This window comes from Dendroctonus ponderosae, unplaced genomic scaffold (assembly GCF_020466585.1).
Source record: "Dendroctonus ponderosae isolate FM_Combo_2020 unplaced genomic scaffold, Dpon_F_20191213v2 Dpon_F_20191213_7, whole genome shotgun sequence".
NCBI classification, from domain to species: Eukaryota; Metazoa; Arthropoda; class Insecta; order Coleoptera; family Curculionidae; genus Dendroctonus; species Dendroctonus ponderosae.
This window is the reverse complement of record NW_026018916.1, coordinates 4,845,863-4,856,232: the sequence shown is the minus strand read 5'-3', so window position 1 is coordinate 4,856,232 and position 10,370 is coordinate 4,845,863. Positions and strand designations below refer to the sequence as shown.

General features: G+C 35.0%; 2 protein-coding genes across 2 annotated transcripts; one reads left to right on the top strand and one right to left on the bottom strand.

The window, feature by feature from the left end:
- The first annotated feature begins 4,322 nt into the window (after positions 1–4,322).
- On the top strand, positions 4,323–5,339 carry LOC109539760 (NADH dehydrogenase [ubiquinone] 1 beta subcomplex subunit 7). The gene is made up of 3 exons (XM_019907741.2): positions 4,323–4,568; positions 4,949–5,117; positions 5,181–5,339. Exons 1-3 carry the CDS (start codon positions 4,436–4,438, stop codon positions 5,278–5,280), a joined length of 402 nt encoding a protein of 133 aa, XP_019763300.1. The 5' UTR covers positions 4,323–4,435; the 3' UTR covers positions 5,281–5,339.
- A 142-nt stretch (positions 5,340–5,481) lies between these two features.
- On the bottom strand, positions 5,482–8,065 carry LOC109539759. The gene is made up of 4 exons (XM_019907740.2): positions 7,759–8,065; positions 6,403–6,747; positions 5,887–6,016; positions 5,482–5,832 (listed from the first exon to the last, which is right to left on the bottom strand). Exons 1-4 carry the CDS (start codon positions 7,799–7,801, stop codon positions 5,643–5,645), a joined length of 708 nt encoding a protein of 235 aa, XP_019763299.2. The 5' UTR covers positions 7,802–8,065; the 3' UTR covers positions 5,482–5,642.
- Positions 8,066–10,370: the final 2,305 nt, after the last annotated feature.

Sequence of the window (10,370 nt, the reverse complement as noted above, 5' to 3'; positions counted from 1 at the left end):
GATTAGATGGGTCAAGTGATAAGAAAGAAATTTTTAACACATAGGCAATAAATGCCCACCTTTCATTCATTTCAAGCTACTCGACAAGACTGGAGTCAACCAGATTGTGAAACTTAGGTGCAGTTTTTCGGGCTTTTAGACCGTCGTGAATATATACTTGCTTCCTGGATTTTCACAAGCTTCTCTTGCTTCAAAGAATGGCCTCGAATGCCTCTCGTAAATCTCTCGGGTGTGAGTTTCCAAACAATAAAAATATTAAGATAAGTCTAAGCCGTATTGTTTGCTTGGACAGTTGGCACCTAAAGTTTCTTTTTCAAGACATTTCAACTCAAATTCAAAACTTGGCCAATAGCAAATTTAACAAAGTGAATACCAAACCATGTGTTTTTTTGGAAGTTTTTTATTCATGTAATAATGTAACCGTGTTTATACATTATAGTGAAACATACAAAAACAGCAAACATTTTTTTTTAAGTACAAGTATATTTTTTTACATTTAAATTTGGAAGCGACAACTATTTTTCAAGTTTGCAGCAGCGACCGAAAGATATTTTTTGGAATTATCGAAAATTTTGTAGTATGGGTCTAAGATATTCAGTTTGTAGGAGACAATAAAACATAAAAAGTGATTCTAAATTCAGAGCATTTATTTTCGAACTGTGTTGATAAAAGAACTATAAAAATATATATATAATCTACCAGATCAATTGGATTACATGCTTTTCAACGTCTGATCAACTTTGTACTCTAGCGGCGACATGAAACTAAAAAGCTTGTACCTAGAACAGTAAATAGTGTTCGTCATTAGTACTTCTTTTTAAAATAATGTCCAGATTATTCTACTAAGAATTACTATATAAAGCTATACAGCAACAAGAAAATACATTTTTTGGAATTATCGAAGACCCAGTAGAGTACAGTAGGTATATAATAATCTTTCCTTCAGTTTGGGGGAGACAAAATACAGCACAACAGTTTTCAAACACAAAAAGTGATTCAAAATTCAATATATTCATTTTAGGACTGTGCTCTTCGACGAAACATGAAAGTGAAAGAAGTTTTTTCCAAATACAAGGTGTCCACGTTTGCAATTTATAAAAGTGTCTTCTTTATAGCTCCAAGAGTTATTCCGTATTTAATTTAGTATACTGTACATTATTAGACATGTGAACTGATGCCTAAATTCTAAAAAAAGTGTTTTAAAAAACCCTAAACTTTTTTTGGTGCGTCACTAATGTTTAATGACAGAGTTTCTTCCCAATTGCTCGCTCAATTTAGAAACTTTTTTGCCTCCCGCATTTATTTGGCATCTGCCTCTGTTTTCGAGTTATTGCCTTTACGTTATGTCTTATTTCTTGGTAAAATCTATTAATTTACCATTAGTAAACCAAAGAAAAGACAGAGTAGAGGATGACGGCTCAGTATGGCAACAATTTTAATTATTAATCGATAACAATCAGCAGAGAAAAACTTTTTAAATTTCCTATTTTGAAAAAGAAGCGTTTGCCGAGCTGTGTTAATTGCATTTTTTTCCCCACTTTTTGGACGTAAAATTAATGCACTGCATTTTGAATCTCCCCATAGAGCCACTATTTTAGAAGATGAATACATGCCTACACCGGTCGAAGAAACACAAATTAAATTAAGATTAATAAATAATTAATCGGAATTAGTTTCCGCTACAAATTAAATAAACGTTAACATTTCTACTGTGAAAATGCGTTAGTAATATACAAGGTGTTCCATGTGGAAGGGGCATTATTTTAACCACGTGTGTTAACCATGCTTAGTTAGTGTTGAAATTTAATTTAAAAGATGCGAAATGATAAATTTCTTCAAAACGCATAGATATATCTTAACGAAATTTTCCAGGAATCAACAGCTAGGGCTGCCGCATGTTATGCAAGAAAATAATTACCGAAATTCATGAGGAAAAAAATTGTACGCTACTGTATTTTTTTAATTTTAGTATTTAGTAAGTGTTAAAGCTTTTCAAATTATTTTTCTTATTGCAAATAAAAAATATCTCTTTAATTTTTCTGCTACAACAAAAGATAAAGTTCAAAAGAAAATGTTGGCAGTTTTCTAAAAAAAGAAAGTTTATAGAGAATTGAAAATTCGATTCAGTCAAAACATTGTAAGTGCAGAAATTCGAGTAGTTTTGATCAAGACAGCGAAATTTGAATATCATACAACACCTGAATAGTCAGGGAAAAACAGCAAAAGAAAAGTCCCGCTTTGTGAAAAAAACCAGATGAATATGGCTTTCACCAGGTTTCCATTTACTGAGGAGGAAAAATATTGAGAAAAATTTGAAATAATTTTTATTAAATAAAAAAAGATAAAATAAAGTAGACAAATCTGAGTTCACCCCACACTACGTTGTTCTGCGGTTAAAAATTGAACCTTAACGTAAATTCGCACACGTGCTCTATTAAGCGTCTTAACGTCTAAATTCGCAAATATTAATTGTGCGTTAAACAATTAATAATTTAAATACACACATACCTCTGCTCGAGAAACTGGAGACAAATTTGTTAAATCCACAGCACGATCACTGAGTTCAGTCTCTAGACAAAAATTAAATAATTCAAATGTTCCAGAAACACTACTAGACAATATGATTCAAGTCAAAACACAATCAATGTATCACTAATCAGACACACAATAATGTCACTTGATCTCTGCAAGTTGTACCCGACCCGATTAGAACCGTTTACAAACTGAAGCCAAAGTTTTAAAGCGGCCGTTTTTATAGAGTCGCTACGCCTGCGCGGATTGAACTGCGCACCAAAGACGCCAAAGGTTCCTAGGGTATACTAAGAGCGAGAGAGGAAGAGTTCAATCTAGAAACCCTGCGCTCCCCCACGTGTGAAGCCTGTGTCACATGCATCCGTTTATACGATGATACGATGATACAAAAGTGTTTCTATTTTTTGGAGATCTGTCAATTCGTCCACCGTCGTACGAACTGACAGATCTTCAACCAATAGAAACACTTTCGCATCATCGTATAAACGGATGCATGAGACACATGCTTGACGCATGACATGTCTTTCTCTATGGTCTTACCCATTTCAAACGCCGCTTGTTAAAAATTGTTATTCTATTTTACGTTTATCCATACAATTTACACACGATTAGTTCTTTTTTTGTAATTTTAGTGCGTCCGATACATTTCTGCATTAGTAGCAAATTATTATTTTTTTGTTTATTTGCAGCCCTCGAACAAATTCGAATAAAACGAGCGTTTTAAATTTTTTTAAATGTTCTTAAGATAGACAATAGAGCTTTGAGTGCCCTCATATGGAGCATTCGATTTTTCTTCAAGATTTAAGTAATCGGATAAGGTTGTGCCACGAAAAATAGCATATAAGATATTCTTTCAAAAATTCGATATACCGTAGATTTTAACAGGCTTCTTCAAAAAAAGCTATCTTTTAAAAGCTAAAAAGTGTTGTTCCACGATGTTCAAATGCTGATGATTTGCTGGAACATCTTGGAAGACATAAAATAGACCGAATATGAGCAACAGAAACTAGGGTTGAAATGTTGAAGAGGTTGCAACAAAGTTTTGAGTAAATGCAAAGACAAAGTGAAAGAAAATTATGGAAAAAAACACTACGAGATAATCAGTTTCATTTTTAACGTTCAGCCTGAAGACATCTTCCGTAGAACGCAGTTTCCTGAGTCATTTTTCACATCAGCAGGAACCTGATGAACATTTTTTAACAGAGAAGCTGGCCTCTGATCAAAATCTAGTTAACAAACTGGTCAAAACTTGAAATTTTTCCGATTTAAAATTGAATCACTCTATATAATTATAAAAAAAATTGAGAAACTTCTTTATTGATTTATTTTCAAACAGAAATATTTACAGAGACTGTAATATGAGGATTTTTAATACACTAATAATTCAATTTAAAAAATTCTGTACGCGTTATAGTTACAAACCGGGGACAGCCTGCTTCATCAACGTTATATAATTTAGGAACCTTGCTGCTTGATAAGCTTACGTTTCTGGCACTGTAAACAGGGTGACCAGGTGTGGTGATTTATCGCCAAATTGGAGATTTTTGGCGACAATTTATGTTGGCGACAATTTTTTTTCGTTTGGCGCCAATTTCTCATTAAATTAATATATTTTAGACGCACAAATAAACATATATGATTTCAATTCAACTTGTTAGAATAACTAAAGTTCTTGCTTAATTTAAACCGTTCCGCTTTGTTTTTATTGGTTTACCCCGTTTGAATTTACTTGGCCCCAAAACCGGCGATTTTTAAGTCCACATTTTGCCGTTTTTGGCGACATTGCCATTTCTCAGTCTGGTCACCCTGACTGTAAACTGTAAATGTCAAACCATTACATAACATAACCCCAAATTTTCCAGCTATAACTTTTATTTAATAATTATCCCAAAACGTTACAAACATGGGCAATTCCGTGGGTTACATACCAAGTAACATGTACGATTTGTACTTCCACCCTGAAATCACCCCAGATCCGACTGAAGAGCCCACTTTTGACCCCTTATTGGGATTCCCTAATGGTAGAAAAGCTAGGGGTAAGTGGCGGTTTTGTCCCTTGCTTTTAAGGCTTTGACAACCACAGTTTCCGTTGTTTTAATATTTCCAATTATCGGCCACACAAGACCCATTCTGAGGTATGTAATGCTGCTGATTCATATCGATGTGAAGGCCTAAATTGAACTATTATTGTAAATAACTAAACTCCGTAAAATGCCCATAAAAAATTGAATCAATATGAAGGACAAAACAGAGTGAGCAAGACTCTTCCAAGTTCAAAACACTCATAAAAGCTAGTACGAGCCAGAAAAAACAGCTTTCAAACTCAAGAAAAACCACTAGTTAGCCAAACACAAGTTCCCACTTCCTAGTTGAATGTTAATTAGTCAAAGATTGCCTAATGTTGAATGTTTTGTAGAAATGAAAGTCACCGAAGCAGAAATGGTATCTGCAAAGCTTCCATTAAAAGATCGGGACTACTGTGCTCACAAGCTAATTGATTTTCGAGCCTGTCGAAAGGAGAACTACCCATTTGTTGTCAATTGTTCACATGAAAAACATGCATTTTTAACTTGCAAATACGATGAGTAAGCATGTGTATAGTTGGACAACCGATGAGATAAGACATACGAGTTTTTCTTGAATTTTAGCTTCGTTATCCGTATGAAAGAGTACGAAAGAGAGCGCCGCCTCCGCAAAAAGAGACAAGCTGTGCAAAGCCAAAAACAGTTGGAAACTATTGAAACTTAAATATTATTGGGATTGTTTGTAGAGTGTCTAGTTGGTTGATAATAAATTGTATTCTAAGATTCTCCTTGCGTAAATGGACCATTTAATTGCTATGAAATTGGATGTTAATGCGAGACGAACAGACTATTCGCAACTTTCAGTCACAGGCGAAGCCATTGTGTGATTTATTAGGGTCATTCAAAAGGACCAGTAAGGGACTGATTAACTTTGTATATATACATATATTTTTCAGGTATCAGACTGTAAAGGCTTTCACGGCCGGTCATCTAAATGTGATTTTTCAGATATTTATACTTAAGCTAATAATATTCAATGATTTGCAAATATATCACAAGTCAAAATTTTCAACATGCTGGGCTATTTCAACTAACAATAGAAACTATACTTAAAATTACAAACAGTAACAATGCATTGGCACTTATGGCCATGTATGAGCTGGAACATGGTTTAGACACATAAGTAAAAAATTCACGATTCAGTTGTCTCATAGAACCTATTCGGCAAGAGTCGTCCACCAATCGTTCGAAGCATTTCCTGGCTACCGCTATATCCCTAGGCAAAACAAATTGCTTTATTATCAATTTGTTCAATTCGCACACCACTTACTCGCATAGTTCAACTTTCGTAATGAAATTGCTTGATGGTGCGAATATTCTATTGAAGCAGTTGTCAAGATTGGAGCTAGATGGTTCTTCCAAAGTTTTCATACAGTCAGGGCCTCCTTGCGTAAAAAACCCTAAATAGATTTAGGTTTAACGTATGTTTTACCAACATTCATTTTGGGTTAATAAACAGGGTGCAACGATACGGGTAATTTGATACAAAGCCCGCCAACATTTTATCAAGAACAACTTTATTTTTAAATGGTTAATTTTTAAATGATAAAAGGTGCAAATGTTCAAACCAGAGATAAGGGATACCTATTTCTTGTCTCTGGTTTACACCTCCACATTCACCCTGATATATTTCAAAGCAACTTCATTTCGTGAATTCTGCGACTTGTAGACGACGGTAGAATTAGATTTGTGCGGCGTGAGCAATTTAATCAAATGTATAAAGATGAAATATAATTAATGATGATGAATAATAATAAGGAGAAACTTAATAAAAATACCCACTTACTTCTGGTTTTCTCTGCGTTATTGTGGCAGAGAAAATGTAAGATCTCCACAATGCTGTCTTTGACAAATTTGCCAAAAAAATGCCGCCCTGCAGGCAGACACTGGTTCAGGTCATTTTTCAATTCATCGGCGCGTTCAATAAGTTTGGGCCTATGATTTTTGCAAAATGTTTCAGTGGAATCGGGCAACAAATTAATGGCAAACTCGGCGTATTTGTACATCTCGTAGGCATCCGTTCGCAGTTTTTCGAATTTCCTCAAGTCGCCAGTTTGATTGCATTTGCCATAATAATATGCCTCCAATCGGGCGATTTCCGATTCCCCTCGACAGAGACCAGTGATGATTACTGAAAATAAATCAGATGTTGTAAAAAATTGTTGATAAAATAAATGAAACGTGTTCAAGAATATGGTCGTTGGACATTTTTTTATTCGATCTCCAACCACAAACCACGTGGACGATCGTTTTATTCGACTGCAAGCTTTAAGAAATTGGTTTATTTCCGGAAATCAGATAAAAAATTTGAATTAAAAATGCCCGAAATGTTGCAATTTCTTCCAAAACGGGACGAAGAAGGCTCAATGAATCTGTCTCAATGAAAATGTCCTCTCTTAACCATAGCTCAGAAACAAGCTACGCTTGAGTTTGCTTGGGATGGGCAAGTTTTTATTTGGAGAAGACCAGGAGAAAGATACAGCCAAGCATGTATGGTTTCCCAACTGGCTTTCTATGGTGGCTCAATAATGTTTTGGGGTGGCATTTCTTTGGAGGCGGACCTTGTGGTGATCCGAAGAAGAAGATTAACTTCTCAGAAGTATTCGAAATTCCGAAAATTTAATGAAAATTATATGAATGCGGAGCACAAGCTATTTGCATTAAAGCACACTTTTCCCAAAATCCAAGACTATTTGTAATTATAAAGATTTATAAAAAAATAATTAAATGTGACAAAGACTGATGCAGTCCAAAAACTAAGCTACGATTGGGGGGTGATAAAATTATACAGGCTCAACTAGCTTGAAAACCCTTCGAATGAAAAGTGAATTTGAAAAATTGAAATTAGTTGAATTATTAACTTAAATTATTGGAATGAAACTACACCTTGAGAAGCCAAGGTTTGTTTTATAATCAGGTAAAAAAATGAGTCGCAACTGGTTTCATTCGAACATGTTGAGGCTTAAATTGCGCTTCAGCTTCCTACGGAAACTGAACTGATCGACAGCGCAGCCCTACCCAGCACAGAACACCTATGAAGTCATACCCATTTGTAATAGCCAAGTTCTGCGAAAAATCAACTAAAGTGGACATCTGGTAAACTAATTAGAATTTTAAATTATTTAAAAAAGGGAAATCATACCAGCCCATAGTACTGCAAGCACAAACTTAGCCGAGAAGGACATTGAACAATTGTTGGATATTCACTTCACTTCAATTGAACTAGAATGACCAGGTATAGCACGAGTGAATCCGTAATAAACTGAAAATACTGTAGTGAGCAATTAGTACCGAGCCATCAAGTACATTGTAATAAATATCATCAGAGACAAGTGTCTCTGATATCATTGGAAAAAACGTAAACAATGCACGACAAACGCCACAGATCACAGAGGCACATAATATCACTTTGAGTGTTCAATGTCTGTGGTGTTCCCCCCATGTTCTGTACACAGAGGAAGACATATATACATATATATGGGCATAAATAAAGACAGGTATAGCACAGTGATTACTCTCCCATCTGTGGACAAACAAATAACTGCCTGCAACGTTCCAATGTTACCAGACAAGCGAAAGACAAATCACCAAGAAACTGAGACATTTAACTAAATCCACCAGATAATTTAAAAAAACTTGTATGCAATTTATATTGAGCAGTAGTATATAAAAAAGTAAAAGAAGGCGGCCAGTTGAACTTGAGACACCCTGTATCAACAATTATTATGTAAAAATAAACTAGATTATGGCATCTACAGCTTTTGCATTTAAAAATGTTGGCTAAATTAATGCCTACTTGTCGCTGATAGAGGGTGGATCAAGTTCAACCAAAAACTCCCAAATCATTCAATTTTTTATCTGGAACACCTGTCGGTACAGGTATTAGGTCTATAGATTACCATAGAATTAAAATATTTCTTAAAACGTTCGGCGCTGTACTGCAAAAATGTACCTTTCCTCGGCCTTGATGCAAATGCCACCTGAATAAAGATCTAAATTGATTTCGACTTAGGTACTCAACAAAATATTCACAAATCAAGTCTTTGAAAGGTCATAAACACTGTACGAAAATACAGTCATGAGCAGTCTTCTAATCGCAACGTCTAATAAGCACACATGAAACGAAAATTCCATTCAAACACGATGTTTATGCGCTTTATTGTTTTCGTAGTGGGTATATATTTGTAACAACTACCCCCAACTAACATTAACACATATTTGATTAAATTGTGGTCGGTCTGTCCGCACGACCACATGTGTTCGACTTTGCCTTTATTTAAGAAAATTTATGGTTCCATGCCTCTTTATAAGCCTTCTTTATTAGCCTCCATGGCACCACGGCGGCGTTAAAGCCATAAACGACAAAACGGATGCGTTTCGGTTTTCGTCTGGTGAAGTGTTTTATATTGACCTTTTGTAAACCATTGTTAAGATTTTACAATAAAGACATTTATTATTATTATTATTATTATTTATATATGCTCTATTACATATTACAATTATAAAAGTTTATAATAATTATATTTATATTGTGCATATACAAGTATGTCGGTTATCTAAGTTGATTAAATTCCATTTTWTAAATTTCGGTTTTATAGTATATACATAGTTTTATATTAAGTGTGTAATAAAGTGTAAAATTTTTCCCGAGCGCGCCATTTACTAGTACTACAAATACGTCCTGTTCATGATGTTCCTGGGAGCAAAAATTTATCGTTTCTGGGACGGCTCGCATGGGATCTGCATGAGATATATGTGCGATACAAGGGACGTCTTAGGGACATTCTACCAAGGATCATCCCATGCGGGATAACGGGGATCAAAATAGAACGTCTCACGGATCACATTTGTGTTTACTGAGCACTTGCATTAGAGATACCTTGTTTCACTATATACTAGTTTAAAATAAACTAGTCTTTAGCATCTACAACTTGTGTACTTCTAATAAATTGTTATGTGTTATAATAAAGAAAAAAGTTTAAGGGGGTCAGTTTCAAGTATCTCCCTCGTCTGGCAACTTTTGCCTCATTTTACCGAACCTGTAACCCCTCCGGTTTAGAAGATAGCAAAAGTGGCTCTTAACAATTTGCCCACCATTTTAGAATTTTTGTAAGAAAATTTCACTTACATATTTTATTTATTTACAGTAAACTGAAAAATGCTTTTTGAATAGACGAGTTCTTTAAAATGTGCTTCGGAAACTTTTCGAATATGCCTCAAAATCCCGGATTTTTAAATTAAACTCGCAGCTTAGAGAAGCCGCTTCTCGTGGCGTATCTCAAATAATCAAGGGCGGATCCAGGGGGGGGGGCATGGGGATCATGACCCCCCCATTCAATTCTCTATCCAACGGTGCCAAAACGAATTCTCTAGCTCGAATGGTTCTTGAGAAACCTCGAAAAAAGCAGCGTCATGTTCAAGTGGATTTTGCAACTAAAAAAAAACCACGCAAATCTAAAACTTCTTGAATTCAAGCATTTTTTGAGAAAACTGCCAACATTTCCTATTGATGGTTCACTTTCTAAAAAGCCCATTTATTTCTCTCTAGAATGATGTACAAATGAGCGTTCTTGCTCATTTCGCCTCCGAGAAATGAGCAAAAACGGGACGGAAAATATGCAATTTTGGCATAATCTTGCACCTAAGTGTCTGATATTCAAATTTCGCTTTCTGGGTCAAAACTCCTCGAATTTCCTCACTCACGTTGTTACGACTGAATCGACTTTTCAATTCTCTATCCAACGATGCCAAAAC

Coding starts and splice junctions, on each gene's coding strand:
- LOC109539760 (XM_019907741.2), top strand. CDS start 4,436: ATGGGCAATTCCGTGGGTTACATACCAAGTAACATGTACGATTTGTAC. Junction 4,569..4,948: donor TAATGGTAGAAAAGCTAGGG/GTAAGTGGCGGT, acceptor AATGTTTTGTAG/AAATGAAAGTCACCGAAGCA. Junction 5,118..5,180: donor TTAACTTGCAAATACGATGA/GTAAGCATGTGT, acceptor CTTGAATTTTAG/CTTCGTTATCCGTATGAAAG.
- LOC109539759 (XM_019907740.2), bottom strand. CDS start 7,801: ATGTCCTTCTCGGCTAAGTTTGTGCTTGCAGTACTATGGGCTG. Junction 6,748..7,758: donor GCTTGCAGTACTATGGGCTG/GTATGATTTCCC, acceptor ATTTATTTTCAG/TAATCATCACTGGTCTCTGT. Junction 5,833..5,886: donor ACGAAAGTTGAACTATGCGA/GTAAGTGGTGTG, acceptor TGTTTTGCCTAG/GGATATAGCGGTAGCCAGGA.